We start from the raw sequence: 22,954 nt of genomic DNA, 5'->3' as shown, positions 1-22,954 counted from the left end.
CATCCTTTGCAGTGAGCATCTGGGTTGTTGAGCTTTTGTCCTAAATACCATTTAAAAGTGGCACCTCTCACATCAAGCTTGGACACGGTTCTTCAAAGCATGTGTTTGTTTTGTGGCCTGTGATAAGATCAGTAGTGTCCCATGTCTGATGTGGTAAGTAAAATGCCATCAGTGCGCATGGGGAGACACAGGGCTTGTTGGATTCGGTGCTTGTGTCCAAGGGTACTCCCTGCCTGGTACTCTGTGTGTGGCTCCAGCTTCAGGCTCTGCAGGGAAGTGGGACAGTGGCTGATTGCTGCTGGGCTGGCTGCCAGGGGCCTCGGAGAGAAGCTGCATGTCCTCAACGGGAAGTCGTGCAGCCCCAGGGCACTTCTTAAAGATCCGAGTTTTGCGGAATTTCCCCACTGGAACCACCGCGCATGCCTGCTACTGCTTGGAAACGCTGGGGAACAGAGCAGAGCTTCCCTTCCCTCCCCCAGAGCAGCATCTGAGGCGGTGCAGCCTGACTCCTAGGCTAGAGGAGAATTAGCCAGTGAGGAATAGAGGCTGGGAGGGGACCTCTGGCCTCTGCCTCTCCCAGATGTCGCTTACCCATTGCTCAGTGTCAGTGCTCAGCATCTAGCCTGCTGTAATGCGAATTGTGATGTGTGTGTGGTATTAAATGACCTGTTACTCCTTCTAAATTACTTCAGAACATTGCCTGAATTCTTAAAACAGGCCATCAACTGTTTCCTGCATAGCTAAAGAGCTACTTCCATGGCCAGTTCTTCGCAGAGTTTCCTTAGGATGTTACTGCGCACCTACTTGTCTCTTAAATAAGCCATGGATGGATTTTTCTCCTGCTGTTCAGATACTAAAAACATACTTAGAAATGCTGTCTGATACACTAATTTCCTACCTACTCAGTGTGCCTTTCATACTGATTGCTGTGATCTGCTCTTGTGTGTTATGTTTGCTTGTGTCTAGGTAGTTGCCAGGGTATTAGCTGCAGTGGCTCTGCAGGTGGAGTGTGTTGCGTTAAGGTGATCCGATAGGTAGTCTTGCAGCATGTCTGCATCTCCAAGCAGTCTGTTGCAGCAGAACGATTCTAATGGCATTTCTGTCAAAACCCGGGCTGTTTATCATGCTTTTTCCTAGTATGCAGCTAGATCTATGGCAGAGTTTCTACAATTTGAAGAGATTCAGCTGTGCTTTTCCCGGACTTGTTGTGGATGCTATACTGGATTTTGAGTCCTATACTCCAGTGATTTTTCCTGAACTCTGTGCTACAGGCTTTCAGTGAAGTGGACTTTGCTGATTGTGCCTCTTGTCAAGCCATTAACATAACTAGAGAGCGTCTTCTGAACGTGCAGGCTTGCTTCCAGATAACCTTGACATTGCCAGAATTTCAAATTCCCTGTCAGGTTGTTAATGATAGAATTTTACAGCCTTTATTCCCCCTGTTTGAATGGAGCAGTAATGTGATTTTTGTGATACTGCTCCTCACTGTTAAGTGACTGTTCCATTAAGTGTGTAATGGTGTAAAATCCTGCAGCTCCGTGTGTTTTATTTAGAGGAAACCTTGAACCTGCTGGTAACCAATGCATAGTATGCTAAGTGGAATGCATTCCTATGCTGGCCAAACAGTCAGCACTTCTAGCTTCTGTCTTTGCTTATTTAAATGTGTTTTTAAGAAACAGTTCGTTGCTTCACTCTTTTACTTCATTCTGCTTGTTTTCTGCTAGCAACTCTATGAAAAAGTGGCTGTGTAGCAGGAACAAACTGCATCTCCTAGATAGATTGAGTCTTGATGACCTCAAGGGTTATTTTTTTTTAAACCTTTTTTGGCACCTTTATCTCTGCGTATAAATAGCTTACAAGTCTGTTCTTCAGCATTGGCTAGACCTAACATAGTGTTAAATGCTTTTGCGAGGTGAAAGTAGGCTTTCTAACTTTACTTGTAGATGGAGCATATCCAAGCTGTATGCTATATTTATATGCATTCATTCCCTAACAATTTTTACTCCATTAAATGCATCCAAGATCTGCAGACTCGGTACAGTGTATTTAAAATGCAATCCTAACACAGATTTGTGCAGGACTTAAAGACAGAGAAGTCTTGCCATAATTCAGTTTGTATTTAGGTACTGTCAGCAGTTCTATCTTAAATTTATTTGTACTTTGTTAAGGTGGTGATTTTGATCAGCAGCAATTCTTAGATCTTTTGAAGATCATTTAAAATGGTCAGGCAGTGCTGTTTGCTTCATTGGTGTCTGCTGTGAGCAGCTGAATAAATTTGCCATTCATGCCCTCAGCAGATTAACTTTTTGGAATTAGCTTGGCCATTGTGTACACTTCTATCAGCAAGCTGCTTGTTGTGCACAAGACAGAAGTGCTTCACAACTGTATGAAGTACCCTGGCACAATGTCCTCATGGAATAGCTAGGGAAGAGTGGGTGAGGATTTCACAGTATCACAGTATCATCAGGGTTGGAAGAGACCTCACAGATCATCAAGTCCAATCCTTTACCACAGAGCTCAAGGCTAGACCATGGCACCAAGTGCCACGTCCAACCTTGCCTTGAACAGCTCCAGGGACTGCGACTCCACCACCTCCCCGGGCAGCCCATTCCAGTGTCCAATGACTCTCTCAGTGAAGAACTTTCTCCTCACCTCGAGCCTAAATTTCTCCTGGCGCAGCCTGAGGCTGTGTCCTCTCGTTCTGGCGCTGGCCACCTGAGAGAAGAGAGCAACCTCCTCCTGGCCACAACCACCCCTCAGGTAGTTGTAGATAGCAATAAGATCACCCTTGAGCCACCTTCTCTCCAGGCTAAACAATCCCAGCTCCCTCAGCCTCTCCTCATAGGGTCTGTGCTCAAGGCCTCTCACCAGCCTCATCGCCCTTCTGTGGACACGCTCAAGCATCTCAATGTCTCTCCTAAACTGGGGGGCCCAGAACTGAACACGGTACTCAAGGTGAGGTCTAACCAGTGCAGAGTACAGGGGCAGAATGACCTCCCTGCTCCTGCTGACCACACCATTCCTGATGCAGGCCAGGATGCCACTGAATATCCTAGCACAATTATCTGTATTTGGAAAAGTTTGCCAGGAATTCTTGGTGACCGCAAGGAGATGTTTTTTCCTTTCAGGTAACACCTTAGGTTTCGAGGAGCTCTGTTACTTCTCTGGTTAATTGGTGCTGTTGAGCCATGGAGATCTGCTACCTATTAAAGAATCATTGCTTCTGGTGACATGAGAAATCTTCTCTCCCAACTGAAGTTGACTTAAGTTCCTGTAGTATTGATTGTGCAAGGAGAAATGCCTCTAACACCATTAAAGCTTTGAGGAAGTTGCTGTGAGTCTTTTCTGAAATGTTACTCTCCATAAAATAGTTGTCAGAGCTAAGAAAAAAAAAAGGAAGTCATTCTACCTTATGTACTTTTTTTCCCCTTCATATAACCTAGAAGTAGTAAACTACTTTTTGATTATTAATAATGTTTGACAAGAACATTCCTGAATGCTTACCAGTAAACTTTGTTATTCTCTGGCAGACATGCTTCTAAAACCAGTTATGTCTTGTATGCATCCATAATAGATGGTTTTAAACACTCAGGAAAGCATGGGAGGGGCTGTCAGAACTTTTATTCAAGTCTGTGTAGAAGCAACTGAAGTGTGCAAGGCTTCCTCACCACTGTATTGGATGTTACAGCCGAATACAAAATTCTCATTTTTTCTGTTCCAGGGCACAGTTTCAGTTACATTCAGATTCTTCCTTCCCCTCACCTTTTTTCAAGTTAAGTAATGTGTATATAATTAAATATCTGTTGAGGTTGCCATGGATAATCCCAGAGGGAGAAACCTGGGAGAACAATAGTGAAAACTACAAGGTGGGTATGAGAGGAAGTCCAAACACAGCTTTCAGGAGCTGCTAGAACTAACAGTGGAACTTACTGCATGGGGCTGGCCAGACACCACACTGGCAGGCACAAAGCCCAGAGGAGCCATTCCCAGAGCAGAGGCTATATGGGTCTGGCTCCCGGGCATGGTGTGGTTTGTAGCTGGCTGATGGAAGGACTCTTGCATCAGTGACCTGCTCTGCTGTACTTCATTGACCCTCCTGGGACCACCTTGAAGCATAAAGAGAAGAAAGGCTGTCTCAAAGTATGCTTCTGTCAAACATTTTCCATCGGTCTTTCTCTTGCAAATTTATAGTTGAATGTGCTCTCTTTAGATCTCCTGCTCTTAACTAAGAAAAGGCATTAAATTATTAATAGGCCATGAAATAGTGGACTGTGAGGTAGTAGACAGTAAGGTGGGAGTTTATGCCTCTAAATAAGCATTTAGTTCAGTCTTCAACTTCTGCTTTGAGCTCTGAGGTGCTCCTACTTAAACCATCTAACTGTCATCAAAGTGCAAGAGTGTCTTACAACATCCTTAAGTGAAAGAACAGAAACCACTATGTTTGAGGAAGCCTAGAAGAAACAATGTTGTGAACCCTTTCAGACATCTTAGTATGTAGTGCTTTTTTGGTTTGGTTGTCTTGGTTTGTGTTTTTTTTTTCTGCTGTCTTGAAGTGATGCTGAATACAGAAGCTGTTATCTTTTGAAAGGCTGCTAGTTAAAGAAACAAACTTGAGTTTCACTGGAGTTCTTCAAAAGCATTGATGAAGTGGGGGTACAAAATGTGAATCACTGGCAAAATCAAGTTAGGCAGGATTTGTGGAGTTTGGGGTGGGGAGGTCTAGGGGATCTGGAAATTTAAGAGTCCAAATATCCCTTTGGCAAGGGTAATTAATTTAAGGCTGAATTACCTCAGTAGGAATGCAGAGGAGTATGCCCTCTACTGTTCTTTCTTACTCTCTTTTGTTATCCTAAGGTCAGATTAAAAAGTGATGATAATTTTCATCCATATCTTCAGTGACTGATAATTAACACAGTCAGGTAATTAAACACACTGAAAATTCAGAGAGCCCAGCTTTGTGTGCTGAAAGTAGTATCTCTTTAGATACATGGAAGTAATGTTTACTTTGCTTGACTGCTGCTCCCTCTTGTGGGTTCAGGCCAGTTTAAGCAAGCTTGAAGTTCACCTTAGAGTCTTTAGGTAGAATAAATTATCAGCAGTGCTCCTCTGATACACTGGATAAGATGCTGATCTTAGGACTCGATTCACACCTCTACAAATTAGAACATTATTTTGTAAGGAGAGGACAAACTCTGTCAAAGCATTTAATTCACACTTTACATGGAATTTGCATTCCCCCCCCCAAGAGGTTACACTGCTGTGCTATTAGTATTTAGTATGATTTACTTTTTGTAAAAGCAAAGAGAAGCCAGTATCATTACTGTACCAGACTTGGCAAGTGCCTGCTATACTGACAGTATTGAGATCTCTCTTGCATCTTCTCTCCTGTAGTTAGCACTTTTGAGTTGCACTTCACAGGCTACTGCTGTTGTCTTTAGAGAGCTGCTATGTTATCCAAGTTGCTCCTGAAAATGAAATAAATAATAATAAAGAGCTTTGTTCACTCCCTGTGTGCTCTCCTGTATACCAAATAACTTATAAATGCTGTAGCTGTGGGAAACATTTTCCCCCCTTGTTTCTCAATCACTCTGCTGGCTTAAAATCTCTGATGTGTAATGTGTTGCCTGAAGATTTCAAAATACTACTTGTATTTGTTGTCCTCCAGAGGGACATATAATTTCAGTTCTCTGGACAAGAAACTGAAGCACACTAAAATTCTGAATTGCTCCTGACTGATGGCAAAGACCTGTGCAGCTTCGCTGCCTAGTTCTTGGCGTGCAGCTCTTCAAAAACTTCCCACTGAAACTCAGAAGAGACAAATTGTTCTGCAAGTGGGAAAGGTCTCACATTAGCATGACACTGAAATAACAGCAGTTCACATGATCTGTTCCAGTCTTACACTATTTCACAATAATGATTCACAATAATGAATAATCATTTTGCAATTTGAGCATTGGAAGCTCTTCCATTCAGCCACTTAACTGATGTTGAACTGTTTGTGGACAGGAGCTGGCATATGGCTATTAAATCTTGGGTCCCCTAAGCTTCAGTGCATCTCTCATATGCTTCTACCAGGAATTTTTATCTTTTTTTCTCCTTGATTTTTAATTTGGTATCTTCTTTCCCTCCCCTTCTGTGTTTCCTAGCTCTAAACTCATCATCTGTTTACTTGATGTAATGTTTTTTTTGCATATCCCACTGTGTGTTTTGTTTGGGCTGCAGTACTTTCAGCACCTTTTCCCTTTATCTCTTTTCTTTACTTCACACTACCTGTCATCACAATTTCTCAGTAGCATGTAACTTGCATGGCCAACAACTGGATGTTTCATTAGTGTCTGCCCAATCAGCTCCAGCTGCTGGGTATTTGAAATCTATTACTGCCTCTGTACCTCTTCAAAAGTGTCTAGTATAAGGCGAGTATTTAGTGGATTACCTGAAACTTATGATCTTCATTTTACTTAGCCTTAAAGAAAACCCAAACAGTCTGAAACTTGTCTGGATGCAAAGGCTGTGCTTGTATGGAGACCCAGCAGTGCCGGTGAACATAAGCTTCCTCATAAGTGTATTTGTTCTTACTGTGATACAAGCGAAAGCAGGCTTTTGGTTGGGTGACTCCAGAAAGCAGATGTTCTTAATTTGAGAAACAAAACAGAACTTAATCTTACATTCGTGTCCCTTCTTAAAGCTTTCTGTCACTTCTGTTGGAAGGTAGGAGAGCCCTGCAGAGGGACCTGGACAGGCTGGCTGGGTGGGCAGAGGCCAATGGGATGAGATTGAACAAGGCCAAGTGCAGGGTTCTGCACTTTGGCCACAACAACGCCAAGCAGCGCTATAGGCTGGGGACAGAGTGGCTGGAGAGCAGCCAGGAGGAAAGGGACCTGGGGGTACTGATAGATAGTAAGCTGAAGATGAGCCAGCAGTGTGCCCAGGTGGCCAGGAGAGCCAATGGCATCCTGGCCTGCATCAGGAACAGTGTGGCCAGTAGGACAAGGGAGGTTATTCTTCCCCTGTACTCAGCACTGGTAAGGCCACACCTTGAGTACTGTGTCCAGTTCTGGGCCACTCAATTCAAGAAAGATGTTGAGGTGCTGGAACGTGTCCAGAGAAGGGCAACAAAGCTGGTGAGGGGCCTGGAGCACAAATCCTATGAGGAGAGGTTGAGGGAGCTGGGCCTGTTTAGCCTGGCAAAGAGGAGGCTCAGGGGGGACCTCATTGCTGTCTACAACTACCTGAAGGGGCATTGTAGCCAGGTGGGGGGTGGCCTCTTCTCCCAGGCAACCAGCAATAGAACAAGGGGACACAGTCTCAAGTTGTGCCAGCGTAGGTATAGGCTGGATGTTAGGAAGAAATTCTTTGCAGGGAGAGTGATTTGCCATTGGAATGGGCTGCCCAGGGAGGTGGTGGAGGCACCGTCCCTGGGGGTGTTCAAGAAAAGACTGGATGAGGCACTTAGTGCCGTGGTCTAGTTGACTGGTTAGGGCTGGGTGCTATGTTGGACTGGATGATCTTGGAGGTCTCTTCCAACCTGGTTGATTCTATGATTCTTATCACAGACAGGGATGTAAATATCACCTAATCAGCAACCTTTGCTTCAGAATTTCTTTTCTCTCAGCTGGTACTTTGAGCGTTGTTCTAAGCAGTTGCTGAGGTTATCTCCATTTTAATGTGCTTTAAGTGCAGAGCTATGTTGAAGATCTTGTCTGCTTTTATTCAGACAAAATTTGCAGTTCAATGGAGACCAGAATACAGTCTTCATACATTGCGCTGCTTGTAGTAGCCCATGAACTTTAGTTCTTATTTATACTTCAGATATTTTTACCAGTGAAGAACAAAACCTCTGTTTATGACCATGCTTAAAAAGACGTTGGCATTTGCTCCACCTCAGAGCTCTCCCCAAGCTGTGTTTAAGCTGTAAATAAGTCAGATGATATATTGCTGTTTACTTCAAGCTCCAAATTTGGTTATTGTGCTTACTTTTCTCCATGAGCATGACCAGGACAAATATGTTTTGCTTTTCAGTAATATGTAGCAATGCCTGAATTAATTTTGCATGCATACTTCCTTATTGAGAACTCTTCTGCTGACCTCTCCCCGAGTGCTGGATGTCTGTGGACTAGTCCTGGTGGGAAACACTGGTTGTAGCTTTGCTCCCTTGTTGAAATGACAGGCAAGCACCAAGAGTATGATATATGATACAACTTATTTATTTGTGGTATCACACACAGTTATCAAACTAGCAAGAGTGCAGGGTCATTAAGGGGTGAATTACCTTTCATCTTGCTGAGTTCTGTGTGTTAGTGATTTGCAGTACTTGGATGATACCTCTCGTGCCTAAGCATGCTGTGGGTGGTGGTTGTTGTCTTTTTAACACCAAAGAAAAAGGAACTCAGAATGCCAAACACATGCATTTTGTAATAAAGGTAAATTTAAAGCTGAGAGAACTGGGGCTGTTTAGTCTGAAGGAACCTGATTGGACCACCTTACTACTCTCAATCACCTGAAGGGAGGTTGTTGTGAAGTGTGTGTTGGTCTCTTCTCTCAAGTAACTAGTGATAGAACAAGAGGGAATGGCCTTAGGCCACACCAGGGGAGGTTTAGGATGGACATTAGGAAAAAGGTTTTAACCTAAGGGATATCAGGCATTGGAACAGGCTGCCCAGGAAGGTAGTTGAGTCCCCATCCCTGGATGTGTATAAAAGTCATGTAGGTGTGTTGCTTGGGGATATGGCTGGGTGATAGGTTGGACTGGATGATCTTGGAGATCTCTTCCAACCTGGTTGATTCTATGGCTTGGTGGGCTTGGTAGATTAGTGTTAGTGTCTAGACTTCATCATTTAGGTTGGAAAAGACTTTTGAGGTTCTATGAAAGCCTTCAGAGATGTGCATACTACAGACTTTCTTTGGGACAGGTTTTACAAGCTCTTACTTCCCTTAGGTAGCCCTTGTTCACCCTTTTTCAGCCATATTGCTTTGAGCCTTCTGAAGTCCATTCTCTGTGACTTTAATAGCAAAGGCTGTTCTACAGTCAGGCAGAAAAATACAGTATTGATTAAATACTCTAGAATACAACCATTCCTCTTGTGTATTTTGAGTTTTATCTTAATTTTAAATGAGATTAGTTGCTGCAAAACACTGATGGTCTAATAGAGAGCTGAAAGACTTGGTGTGGTCTCTTCTTTGCTTGGGTAAGCAAGAGGAAGAAACCACTGTATGTGACTTCATGCAAAATAAGTATTTCAGGAGGCAACAGTGGGAAGCTTTGTATGCTTCTCTCATGAAATTCTAGCTCCTTTGCTAATACTGTCAGCATGTTTTGTTTCATCGTTTTCCTTTTAGATATCATTGTAGCCGTAACAATTCTGATTCATTTACTTGAATGAGTGATCCAGCTGTTCCCGAGGTCAGTGTGGACTCCCTCAGAACAATTCTACATGAGTAATAGTCTTCACCTAAAGAACACAAGTGCAGTGTTAATGTAGGGTGTATGAAGTTTGTGGATTTGGTCTTTGAGGTAGCAGCTGTAGTGTGGTATCCAAATTCTTCTCTGCTGGAAGCAACCACTTACTGACTGGGAGCTATTTTGAGAGAAAAGGCCAGTTGAAGATGTGACGTCAATGCGGTTAGTTGATACCATGTTGGCCCTCTGCTGAACGCACTACCTATAGAAAATTGGTTGAGGTTTAAAGCTGTAACATGCTTCTGCAGAGCTGCCAGCCAGTGTCCTGTACTGGGGTTGTTCTTTCATCCTTGTTTTGCTTTCTTTGGAGTATGAAAACAGGACAAGGTATTTATTGCTAAACAGCAGTGAGAACGGTATGTGGTATGTATGCACTGATCTTCCTGTTCTCAAGTCTCTGGAACTGCAGTGCTTATGAAAATCTCTGCATTTACAGGATTCTACAGAACTGATGTTTTTTAGAATTCTGTAATTTTCTGCTGAATCTTGCCTCTGAAACCTCTTTGAACTTTCTAATGTGTTTTTCACAGATGTGTGTTCTACTTTAGAACTTCCTGGAGACCCAGAGCCCAACAGAACAAAACTAAATATAGGATGCCTCCCCCTCTCCCCTCTTTGAAAAGAGAAGAATTGGGTAGAAAGAGTGGAAAGGGGTAAAACACCCACAGAAACAGTCTAGTATGGATTCTGGAAGTTAAAAATAACAATAAATAAAGCTTATTTAAGGTAAGGCAGTTCACAGAAGTATAAGGGAAGGGAAGCAGGTACAAAAAATATATACAAGACTAGATGGATGATAATGGATGGAGGTAGATTCAGGAGGCAGCTGGTCCACCACGTGTTTGGCTTGCCATGTGGCAGAGCTGAAGCAGCAAGGGTGTCAGTCTGCAGGTGAGGCAAGCAGAGAGAGAAATAGGAAGTTCATCTGCTTTTATAGTGGTGCAGCCAGGAAGTGGGAGTGGGCTAACCTTTTGCACGTGGGGAGGCTCAGGTTTCAGACCATGCCTACTAGGAGGGGTCGGGGGGACCTGGGGTCAGGTTCCAGACCACCTCCCAGTCCCCTAGAGGCTCAACCTATAACAACAGGGTTTGTCTGAATTGATGGTTGTGCTTTCCTCCTTCCACAATTCTAGTGCATCTTAGAAGTAGAATCTACAAGTAGAATTTGCACCTAAACCCATCTACAGCCAAGTCAGTGGCTTAGTATGCAAGGGGAGCCCAGTGCTGTCACAGAGTCCACAACAGGCATAAATCACTGACAAACTTGGTGGTGGCCTCTTTATTCCTATCCCATGTCAGAGGGAAAGAGACTGTGACACCTTCCTAACTAGCAAATTTTACAATAATACCAATTTTAAGCCAGGAAGGGGGGGAAAGCCAAGCAAACTTAAAAAAAAAAGAAAACCACACACGCACACAAATCAACCAACAAAAAAACCCAAACCCAACACCACCTACACCAACAAACCACCAAAAAGCCCCAAACAAAACCTTTAATGAGGCAATGACCACCTATACAAATGGGATCTTTGGAAATGATGACATCATCTACCTCACTTTTAACAGGTGGTTTTGGTTACTTTGGTGATCCATGCAAGCTTCCTTAAGGAGTTCAGTTACAGTTTAGACTGGTTTTAGGAACAACCCTGCCTGACTGCATGGCAATATAACTGACAAAGTAGGATGCAACTCCCTAACTGTCTCGTACATTGTAGAGCTGTACACTCTGTTCACTGCAGTGTTCTACAGAATAAACATTCTCCTTCTTTGTGGAGGGGAGAAGGGGAAAGTTCTGTGTCAACAAGACTTTCCAACCTCTGGTCACATGCTTAAATTATATCTCCAAGATGGGTTTCCTGGCAAACACATAAGCAAATGTTTCTCTGAAGTGGACAATGTTCATTTGCAAATTCCTCATTAGTTTGTGGGCCTCTTCCTTTCCTCCTCCTCCTTGTCTTTGGCTCAGAATGTTAAGCAAGAAGACCAAGAATGCTGACCCCTTAAACAGAGATAACTAGTCACAGCACCATCAACACGTCAGAAAGGAGCCTGTTTGTGCTCCATATTCCTAGCACTTGGGAGTTATTAAAAGGGGAAAACCAAAGCATTTGCATTCTGAGAAAACTTTGTGTTAAAGTAAGAAATTAGTCTTGGAAAGCCCTGGCAAGAAAAGCTTTCCATGAAAAGAATTGCCACTTAATTTCCCCTGAGACTTTGATCTTGTAGGACTGTATGGTGTGAGTGAATCCACTTCAGGAAAACCAGGTTTATGTTGCAGTTGATGTTGTTATGGGCAAGACTGTAACAGTCCTTTTGGTCAATTAGCTTCTATGGTTGTCCTTATTGTATACCCTTTATATGGGAAAACTGGACACATCTCAAAGTGAACTGTCAATTTTTGGCTAAGATGTTTGATAATGAGATTCTTGAGTGTTTGCAAAGGATCTCAAGTTAAAGATGTGATCTTTGTGCAGTTAAGATGCCATTCTAGTCTATACTCAATTATGGTTCCAACCAAAATATCTATTCATTACAGTTTAGCTGTAAAGTCTGATTTTTTTATTTTTTATTTTTTTTTACTTTCACAATGATTAGGATGTTGGTTGCCTTTTTGCATGTTGAGTAGGAGAGCTTTGAAGTAATCATGGCACTTCCAGCATTTTCAGTTGCTACTTCTGTTCCCCCCCCCCCCCTTGAAATGTTCTTATTTCAGGCTGGGACTGAAGTGTACAACCTCTGCCCTTTTGCATGGTACTCTTTGAAACTTGTTGGTTTTCCAATTTATAAAATCTACAGTCATGGTGGAAATGGTTAATGCACTTTCAGCTCCTTAAAACTGGTTAGGTATGAGGTAGAGTCTAGGAGATGGCAAAGCTGAATGTGGATACATCAGCAGAGAAACACTTTTCTAGAAGTCTCTTACTGGGTTAATTTGTGCATATTTTGGGATGGTTTAGTTTGTTGTGGTTGGGTGTGGGTTTTTTTGGTTTTGTTTGTGACAGAGATGCCTGTATACTCAAGGTCTCTGAGATGCTTCTAACAGAAACTATTTTTTGTTCTGATATTGTAAAACTCTGTCAGGCCATACCTTGAGTACTATGTACAGGTTTGGTCCTGCTATATGAGAAGCGGCTGGAAAAGGTCCAGAGAAGGACCACAAGAATGATCAGAGGCCTGGAAGACCTGCCATGTGAGGGAAGGCTAAGAGGATTGGGTTTGTTCAGCCTTGAGAAGAGAAGGCTTAGGAGAGACCTCATAACCATGTACGAGTACATAGAGGGCAGCCATTATGAGGAGGGAGACTCCCTTTTTACAAAGAATGCCATGGTAGTGGGGCCGAGTTGCTATGGGGGAGATTCAGACTGGATGCTAGACATTTTTTTTTTCACTGTTTGAACTATTAGATATTGGCATAAACTCACAAAGGAGGTGGCAGATTCCCCTACATTAGACAGTTTCAAGGCCCAGCTTGACAAGGTGCTGAGCCATCTCATTTAAACTATGTTCTTCCCCTGATAGTTTGGACTAAAGAATCTTTGAGGTCCTTTCCAAACTGCTATTCTATGGATTATTTTTATTTTTTTCATTATGAAGTAGAAGAGAAGTTTCAGGCTGTGTTAGGAATTTATTGAATATGGGAACTATTCTTAGATCCATTCCTTCTAAAACAAGGAAATCGCATAATGTTTCTTACATCCATATTTCACACTTCTGAAGCCTTCTGATAGTAGCAAGGCATGAATAGATTTGATACTCAAAAGTTTATGACAGCATTGCTTTTGAGTTTTGAAGCTGAAGGGATTCCCTGAGCTGAATGATAAATATGCCACGTACAGGCTAACCAAGAGACTTCCAGCTTCCCCACCAGCTTGGTTCAGTTTGTCTGACTTCAGTGCAGCAAGAGTCACTTGCAACTGGTTCAGCAGTTTCCTTCCTCCTTGTCGTGTCGCATTCTGGCCTGCATAGAGAAAGCTCTGTTGATACTGGCAGGACATTTTGGTGATGAAAACTGGACATTGTTTTCCTAAGAAGCACTTAGTTGTGTATACTTCAGCTCATTGCCTTGGTTACAGTTTACAAGGAGGTGTTGTTAACTTTGCCAGCTGAATTGCAAGGGTGCCAGGATGCCCACAGCAGACAGGGATGATGAAGTGAGATGCATACGTAGTTTTTTTTTCCTTTGTGACTTCAGATGGGTGTAACTCCGTAGACTTTTTTAATAGACTTCCCTGAGCATTAGAAGAACAGCCAGTGGCAAATGTGATGTGGAGGGACACTACTGAAATTCTAAGACTCACAGAATCATTTCAGCTGGAAAAGACCTTTAAGATTCCGTCCAGCCATTAACATGATGCTGCCAAGTCTACCCAAGAGATACTCTTTGAAGAGACTAAAGGAAATGGGCAATAAAAGTTTTGGGGTGTTTTTTTAATATATATACGTATAAATGAAATGAGCTGAGTTACATATGTAGGTGATGGATAGTGGCTGCTGGTATTGCTTACAACGGGGTGGGCCAGGCTGGAGCCAGCAACCTCTCCGCATTCAGTGTTTAGAATTGCCTGTAAGGGTTTGGACTGCTTTATTCCTAGTCGAGTCCCAGCTTCCATGCCTCTTAAACTACGTCTGGCAGAACACGCCCTGAAGACAAAAAATAATCAATTAGGTGTGACCTTTGTTGGAGGCCAGGCTTGCTTGGAATTTGTTTGCATTATCAGTGGTTGTAACATACCTCAGAGATGACTATAGGATCTCTTCCTCTTTCTTTTGACTCAGCTTCTTGGTAGTTATGGGTAAAGGACTGCAGTTTTGTGAGGTGGGTTTTTGGGATTAGGGTTGTATTTGTTGAGGAGTTCTGTGTGTTGTGCACAAACTTGTGTTTTTTGTCTGCAGGCTTGCAAAGGTGAGACATGTTCCCCATGGAGAGATAAGGAATCTGTCATTGGAAACAGCTGTACTTCTAAGCACCATAACTTCTTTCTGCTTCAAGTACCTAAGATGAACTTCCAGCTAACCCACTTTTTTTTTTCTTTTCCCCCTACCCTTTTCAAATCTTTTTTGTTACCTGTTTTTTCTCATGCTCAGTTTAACGTTGTATTACATGTAATGCACTTTTCTGTCATGAACGTTCTTCCTGTCTGGATGTCTCCCTGAATTCATACCACTCTTGCAATGTCCTATTTCAAATGAGAAATGCACAGACATAAGAATCGTGTGCTGAATGAATGATATTTAGCAGAGCTTCAGATCCTTTGGCTACCTTTCTGAGAGAGAAAGGAGAAGAGGAGGCTCAGGGGAGACCTTATTGCTGTCTACAACTACCTGAGGGGTGGTTGTAGCCAGGAGGAGGTTGCTCTCTTCTCTCAGGCGGCCAGCGCCAGAACAAGAGGACACAGCCTCAAGCTACGCCAGGGGAGATTTAGGCTTGAGGTGAGGAGAAAGTTCTTCACTGAGAGAGTCATTGGACACTGGAATGGGCTGCCCGGGGAGGTGGTGGAGTCGCCGTCCCTGGAGCTGTTCAAGGCAGGATTGGACGTGGCACTTGGTGTCATGGTCTAGCCTTGAGCTCTGTGGTAGAGAGTTGGACTTGATAATCTATGAGGTCTCTTCCAACTTTGGTGATACTGTGATACTGTGAGTGAGGTATGAGTAGACTGACCCTGCATTTTTTAGGGGGTAAAAAAAGAAACGGTGGACTAATGCCTGCTTTCACACAGTGTTCCCTAGGTGTTTTGAGTACGCCCTAATACCCCAAGTGACATAGCAGTTCAGAAGGCAAGGACTCAGAGATAACTGCTATCAGCTTACTGATGCTAAAAAGCTCTGGCAAGCAATCAAGTCAAATGCATCACTGGCTTCCTAGACTGTGGCTCCTTTAGTTACAGAAATCTATGCACTTGCTCTTTATTTAGTGGTGTCTGAAGAGTCTAGTGAAGTGTCTAGCACCAGGAGGGATGAGGAAGAGTGTGTATATGTAAGTGTACAGAGGGTTCCTGCTAGGGCCTGATTGGAAGTCCAAGCATTATGTGCTGTGCTTCATATAAAATCAATTTGGACATGTTGAAATGTGTTTTGAATGCTGTCAGCTCTGTATCACTGAAAAAAAATAAGGGCTCTAATACTGAAAAGACATCCTGATCCTTCAGTTCCTGCCCAGAAGGTCCACAGCACAGATGTACCAAGCTATGTATGAAGTGGTTCCTTTAAGGAAACCAAGTAAAACCCTGGCTTCTTCATTGACTGAAAAAGTAATTAGCAAAAAGTGGTGGGGGGTGTGGCTTGCGTGATAGGGTCCCCAGGAATTTATACCTTGTATAAAAGTAGTACTCACATCTCTGGTGTATCTTTCAAGTGACACACAGTACATGAACTGTACATTTTTTCCAGTAAGTATAAGGGGAGATAAATTCTCATTACCAGGAAAACCAGAACAAATTGTCTATTTTAAGCTAAGATGAAAATATGCTTACTTCTTCATGCTGAGTTTGTGATGCTTCAGATTTACATGGTTAACATTTCTCCTTTCTTTCCCTTCTCTGTTAAAACATTTTACGTACAAGGTAAGACTTATTTTTCCTGAAGAATTTACTTCAGCTGCTGGCCCCTGGCTACCTTGGGGTTAGCTGCCATAGGCCAAAAGTGTTGCCTTCATAGCTGGTTATGATTTTTGAATCTCTGTGATGCTTGATACTGTTTACCAATATTAAATGCTAAGCAGTCCCTGGGAATTAGGGCATAACTTCTCTTGGACTCTGTGCCATTCACCAAAGACAGACTCACTCAGCACTGCAGGAAGAGAGGAGAGGTTGCCAGCCTGTAGGCTTAAGGTGTGTGTCCAAGCAAGGCAGACAGTTGACACAGAACACACCACAGCAGAGCATGCCAGAGTGCTCCCTCAGTTACTGTAGATTCCTGTTGTTCTTTGTGCTTGCTTATGGAGGCAAGGGAAATGTAGCAGACTATCAACTCGGTCAGCCTTAAATAACAGGCTTAGGGCTGTGTGTTATACACCTGAATAGGAAAGTGTTTCCTGATCATGTTTCATTGGCCTCGTTCCTGGTTTCAGAATAAGCCATACCAGGGAATGAAATGGATGTCTGTTAAACATAGATTTAAATTACAGATCTTCTTTCTGTACTGAATGTTGACAACTGCTGAAATTGCTGAGCAAGTTATGTTGACTGGCTTCCCATTCCCATTTCATGTCAAGTATTTTGCTGTGCAGATGCACCTGCCACGTTCTCCACCTTACAGGTTTGTGAAGAAGAATTTGAACACAAGACTGTAGCATGTAGTTGAATTTCCAGTTACCAGCTTTAAGAGTAGCTTAAGCCTGATTATTGTTTTTTGGTTTTTTTCTACTTAAAAAGCCAGTTCCTTTGAGATGTGTGATTATGTTCCTGCTTCACAGGAATCTGTTTATTTTCATGCACACATTGAAGTGGATTTAAGGCAGTTGAGATTGTTTTAAAGCAAAGTTGAGTCCTTTATAATTAAGGAAAAAAGCCCAAACTTGTATAGTCACTAGGTGGTTTTGGAGTTTAATGGAGGTCTCCAAAGTTATCATCTTTATCTCAACCTTCACTGAAAGGGAACTTGGAGTGGTAGGACAAGGGGTTTTAACTAAGAGAGGGGAAGATTAAGATAAGCTATAATGAAGGGATTGGACAGGGCTTGGCGCAACCTAGTCTAGTGGCTGCCGTTCCTGCCCATGGAAGGGGGGGTTGGACTAGATGATCTCTAAGATCCTTTCCAACCCAAACCATTCTGTGATTCTCTAACTCATGTAAACCCACAGTCTGTTTTACAAATGCAGAGCTTCCCCGCACTTAAGCAGAATTCCTTCCAGGGCCAGGATGCAAGTTAGACAATCCCAATGCCTTTTGTTTAAAGGAAGTGTGTCTGTCCTGTCCAGGGACTGTCAGTGACTCCAGCTGAAGTGCTAGTGCTTCCAAATTATCTGAAATATTGTTAGCAGCGTGGCAGTGTGCGCTCTGCTAGTGTGAAAAAAAACCAACAATTTCTCCATTTTGGGCTTGGCAGTGCATGGAAAAACTGAGCTCAGTTGGGTGGAGGCTTCCCGGGGCTCCTCAACCTGTGCCTGCTGACCAGGAAGGAGCACAGGGTTTAGTTGCTAAGAAGCAACCTGTTTTGCTTGTCTCGGCAATTGGAGAAAATCCAGTGCCAGGAAGAAATGACTCTTCCCTGTGTTCCATTGTTGCTGCTGCAAAATTTGCAGTGGACGAAATATGCTGCTCAAGCTTTGTGAATTCTCCCTGTCCTGGTGTGTTCCCTGCTCTCTCATCTCTGCGAGGGGGTAGGTGTGAGCCCTTCAGGTGAAATCAAAGGAAGCCAGTAGATGGTTTGGATGAAATCAGGGAAACAAGTGATGACATTAATTTCCTTGGAGCCAGCATTTCTGCTCTGACTGTCCCTCGACTTGCTCTTGGTGTGTTGTCCAATTTAGAGCCATTTAAAAACATTTGTGTCCTCTAATCCTTCTGATTTTTCTCTAGGCGTGTTAGGCTCATCCAGCTCATCACAAGAGACTGAAACAGAATGCCCTTTTCTTGTCCAGCCACTGTTCCAAATCGCTCTTTTACAGTACTCTCAAACCTCAATCAGATGCTCCCTCTTGCCTCCCAGCCTTTTCTCTTGCTCCAGCTTTTTTTCTTGCTTAAGATATAGTGCTATTTCTTAAAGAATAAAACCAACACCAGCACACCCAGTCTTGATCACCTATTTTACGCTTAGCTCTATACAATATAGCCCACTGCACTGATATAATTGCAGTAAATTAACAGCAGTTAGGTGGTTTATTTCTGCAATGCAAATGGTGGTTGATGTGAATATATATATATATATATTTATAAGCATCTGTTCCCAGGGCTTCTGAATGTTCTATTTCAGTATGCTGGGAGAAGCATCTCAGATGTGCAGCCTCCCAGAGGGAAAGCAGGTATATGCTGAGCAGGATCTTCCTTGGATTCCCTTCCTCGGTCTTTCTCAAGCACAAAAGTTTATAAGCTTTGAGAAGGCTTAGGGGAGGCCTTCTCCTCACATTGCAGTGTTTAAAGGGTGGCTGCAAAGATGAAGACTTCCTTTTTACAAGGAGCCACATGGAAAAGATGAGGAGGGGCAGTGGGGACAAGTGGCTACTGGGGAGACTGAGTAAACACAAGAGGAAAGTTTTACACAACAATCAGGCACTGGAATAATGTCAGCAAGGATGGGGTGGAGTCCTCATGATTGGACACATTTTAAGAGTCAGGTGGAATCATTTGTGTCTTGGTCCTGGAAGCTAAAGTTAGACATTTCTAATGCTTTTTATTTAAAGGAAGGGTGTCTGGACTTTCCAGGGACACTGGGACATAACTGGGGCCCAGGGGCTAGGCCATATCTAGACCATGCTTTTCCTAAGAAAAGTTGGACCAGATGATTACAGAATGGTAGGAGTTGGAAGGGACCTCTGCAGATCATCTAGTCCAAGCCCCCTGCTGGAGCAGGGTCACCAGGAGGAAATCGCACATGAACACGTCCCAGTGGATGTTTTAAATGCCTCTGAAGACTCCCCAGCCTCTCTGGGAAGCCCCAGTCAGTGCTCTGCCACCCTCGAAGTGAGGGAGTTTTTCCTTATGTTTACGTGGAACCTTCTGTGTTCCAGTCTGGGTCCCCTGCCCTTTGTCCTGTCACAGGACACCGAGAAGAGTCTGGCTCCATCCTCCTGACACTTGCCCTTTAGATACTGATCTGCATTACTAACATCCCCACCCCCCCAGTATGCTCCAGGCTAAACAGCTCCGGGTCTCTCAGCCCGGCCCCCTAAGGTAGATGCTGCAGTGGCCATGATCCTTGAGGTCCCTTCCAGCCCGTAGTTCTGGGAACCTCCGTCTCCGATACGGGCAGCTGAAGGTAAGCGCGCCGCACGGGCCCTGGGCGTTCCAACGCCGCACGGCGGGCGCAGCCTGCCGCTAACGGAAGCGGAGCGCCGTGCGAACCACCCCGAGGCCGGGCCCAGCCCGTCGGTGGAGGGAGCCACGGGCCGCCCCGGGCTGGCCCCGCCCCGGAGCCGCGGCGGGCCCGGCGGCTGCCTGCAGCGCGGGCAGACAACCGGCGGCGGGAAGGAGGGCCGGCAGTCATGGAGGAGGCGGCGGTCGGCGATTGCCTTAGCCCGGCCGCCCAGCAGCAGGTAAGGCAGTGGAACCGCCCCAGTCACCTCGAGGGGTGCCGGGGCAATGGCAGCGTAGCTCTCGGCCCGGCTCTCTGTGCGTGCCCTTGCAGGGCTGTCAAACCGCCGCGCTCGGCCATGTGTCCGCTCTGCTCTGCTCCTCACAGGTTCTCCTCGGCATGTGCCCGCGCTGCCCATGCTGGAACTTAGTGATCCAGGAACTCTGAGGGTGTGCAGGGTCTGTGGGTTTTGGCAGGGCTTGGAACAGTCTCCTGCCGGGCACTCGCAGCAGCTGTGCGGAGGTGAGTGCTAGCGAGGTAATAGCTGACAGCAGCCTCAGGTAGCCAGAGTACACGGAATTCTCTGAGATTTTCGTTTAAAAACCAGAGACTAACCTCTACGCCACCTACAGCTGACTTCGGTACTGAAGCAGGTGTGCCAACTGAACCTGCTGAAAAATGTTTTCTAAATAAAGTTCCGAAACAGCCCCCCCTTTCCACTGTCACCATAAAACGTTCATGGGTGGATTAGTCATCTGCCTGTCAGTTCACTGCTGTCACCCTATGAACGGGAGAGGAGCTGTTAGACAAGCCCAGATGGGCCTTTCTGTCCAACCAGTGGCGCTGGTTGGACGTGGGGATTAGAAGGGAATCCTCATGTTTGTGTGTAGGCTGAGGTTCATGGGCATGCCACCTTTCAACGCTAATTTGCGTTTAAGGAGAAAGGTGAGCAGTTAGGCAGGATGTGGACTGACCGAGCCCTGCATGATTCATAGTCTCACATGAGTAAGTGGTACAAAGTGTGTTTATAATTCGGATGCAAAAAATGCCAGGTAAATGGACTGGTTTGACCTCTAAAGTCATTTATAGAGGCTCTTGTTTCAGTGCTAAGGAGCATGTGATAACGCTTGGTGAGCTCCTGGAACTCCCTCATTTAGGTCACTTGTTAATCGAGTGGAGATGGGGAAAAATGCTTCTGTGGATTAGCGTTAGTTTTACCTGATAACTGTACTGGTCAGCAAATACTCCAGAAATATTGCCAATCAGGTGCTGCTTGTCTAAATAGACTTCAAATTCTTTGTAAGTACCACAAACCTTATGAGACAGGTTTCTTTATAGTCTGATGAAGCATATGGCTTTCATAAAAATTGAGTGAACAGTTGTGTAACACTTGAGGGAAAGCTTTTTACATACAGAGTATTGGAATGGGGCAGCATCAGTCATGAAAAGTTGTGCTTGCCCTAGAGGTGACTTGCTGGCTGTGTCTTAGATGGTGTGGCAAGAAGTTTAAATCAGGCTGAGAATAGTTCTTTCAGGCATGGATAATAGTAGCTGCATGCAGCAAGCAGGTGTAATTTAGGCAGGCAAGCTTGTGTTTTAAAGTTTCTCTGACAGTGGGATCAGAGAGCTTCAGACTATAGTTTGGTGCTGGCAATGTAACACTTCAGTCCTCCACAAAAAACATGGTACTAACTTTTTTGATTACTAGTCTTAGAAACAGATAATTTTGAGTATGTCAGAATTAAGGGGTGCTTTGTGTAGGTTGAAAGCTCTTACGTTTGTAGCTATGTGGCAAGTCAACACAGTCATTTTTCACTGCTCAGAAAAGCAGCATAATTTCCTGTCTTTGTTGGCTGTTTCTTGGGGTTTCCAGTGGAACAATGAACTCTTGGACATTTCATAAAGGAAAAGCCCAGAGAATGCTCACCTTCAGGATGTGTGTCACCAACCTCTACCTAACCAAGTCACCTAAGTAATTCTCTCATCAAAATGGTAAAGAACATGCAGCTTCCCCAGTGCTGCGCTCCAGGCGTGGAAGTCACTGCTTCCGTAACCACTGTGCATTGCATGGTGGCCATGGGTGCAGCCAGACTTTGCCTCAGCCTACCAAGTGGTATTTAAAAAGGGGATGTGTGTGTGGGTAACTCCTCAGCTATTGCAGATCTTGTACCCCTACTTTTTCCTACCCCATCTCATGCTGCAGACAGCAGAAGATGCTTCTCAGCTGCTATCAAATACAGGGTTTGGCTTTGTGCCTGAGGCAGTTGTACTTCAATACTGAACCAGGTTAGAACCTGCTTAGTTTTAACCTGCTCAGAGTGGAACATACTGAACTCAGAGTAAAGATCCTGTTGTATAGGACTGGCTTTTTATTTTAAAACCCAAGTGGCCCTTAAGCAGGTGTGTCGAGTGCTGAGCAAATGGACCAACAAAAGCAACAAGCGTTTTGCACTGCTGCAGGATATTTGTGTTGATGCTGTGTGGCTTATAAGTCATTCTGGACAAACTCAAAAAAGACAAAAATGCAGGATGTATAGATGTAGTATTTCAGTGAGTTAGTTAAGGTGATAATTTTTCAACTGGTGTGCATTTCTGTGTTCATTGCAGTATAGTGGTTGCCATCTTTATGGTTTTGTCTGCTGGGCTTCACAGAAGCCCCTTGGGAGATTGTTTGGTTTTTTTTGGGGGGGTATGACATGCACAGTATGGCTGAAACTGACAGTTTTCCTTGTCAGATGAGAAATACTTTATAAAAGGGAAGTTACAAAAGCTTTGTAACGAGTGCAATTAGGCTTCATATTTTTATTCTTCTGTTTTAGTGAGTGATGTGTCACTTTTGATTGAGCACTGTATGGTTCACCGAGTCACTAGAGAATTTTAGATGCTTTTAAAATGAATTTCTTCAATCTTAGTGGTGGTTTTTTTTAATTTATATACTGAATCTCTTGAATAGTTACTTTTGCTGGCAACCTTCAGACCCTTTGTTTTAGCTTTTGTAATCTGAATTTCAGAAACATGTATGAATTTCTTGGTTTCATGATACTCAGCAGTGATTCTTGCAGGCTGTGGTGTGTGTCTGCTCCTGCCCTTAAGGATGACTTGGGTCTGGGTACTGTAAAGTGCTTTTGCTGGATGAAGGCCAAAGTCATCCAGGCAAAACCCTGTTTGATTTAGTCAGCACAGAGAGAGAAAGTTGAAGTTAGAGTTGCTGTTTGCAGGGTGTGCAAGAAATCAAGGTATTAATAGCACAAAACTATTAATGTGAAGACAGAGTCCAAGACTTCTGAAGATGTGGTCTGAGAAACTCAAAAGTATTTAATCACACTCCTAGTTTTGAGGAAGAGGTCTGTAAAAATCTGACACTCTGATGTATCAGTCTAAAAGTCTATAGGTGACAGAGGAGGTTTTGTTATGAACGTTTGTGCTGTGTGGCTTCCTGTTGGGGTATCTGCGCCTGTCAGTAGCTGAGCTATGCTTCTGCACAGGAAAATCTGTATGTAATAGTTCCTGTTTGTCTCCCATACTCTATGCAGAATTTATTGGATGTTA

At 43.9% G+C, this 22,954-nt stretch overlaps 1 protein-coding gene across 17 annotated transcripts in view; it reads left to right on the top strand.

Moving 5' to 3' along the window:
• LRRFIP1 (LRR binding FLII interacting protein 1) overlaps positions 1-22,954 on the top strand; it is a 120,875-nt gene that overhangs the window by 27,978 nt on the left and 69,943 nt on the right. For 2 of the 17 annotated variants that reach the window (XM_064159347.1, XM_064159227.1), the window contains exon 1: positions 19,559-19,646. The exons of the other annotated variants lie outside the window; for them this stretch is intronic. In XM_064159347.1, the coding sequence (XP_064015417.1) occupies positions 19,596-19,646 (51 nt within the window). In that variant the 5' untranslated portion in view covers positions 19,559-19,595. Of the gene's footprint in view, positions 1-19,558; positions 19,647-22,954 lie in introns of those variants that run through there. 17 annotated transcript variants of the gene reach the window in all.

Source organism: Pogoniulus pusillus, chromosome 2 (assembly GCF_015220805.1).
Source record: "Pogoniulus pusillus isolate bPogPus1 chromosome 2, bPogPus1.pri, whole genome shotgun sequence".
Classification (NCBI taxonomy): domain Eukaryota; kingdom Metazoa; phylum Chordata; class Aves; order Piciformes; family Lybiidae; genus Pogoniulus; species Pogoniulus pusillus.
Note: the sequence above shows the minus strand (reverse complement) of the source record. Positions and strands in the feature narration are given on the sequence as shown.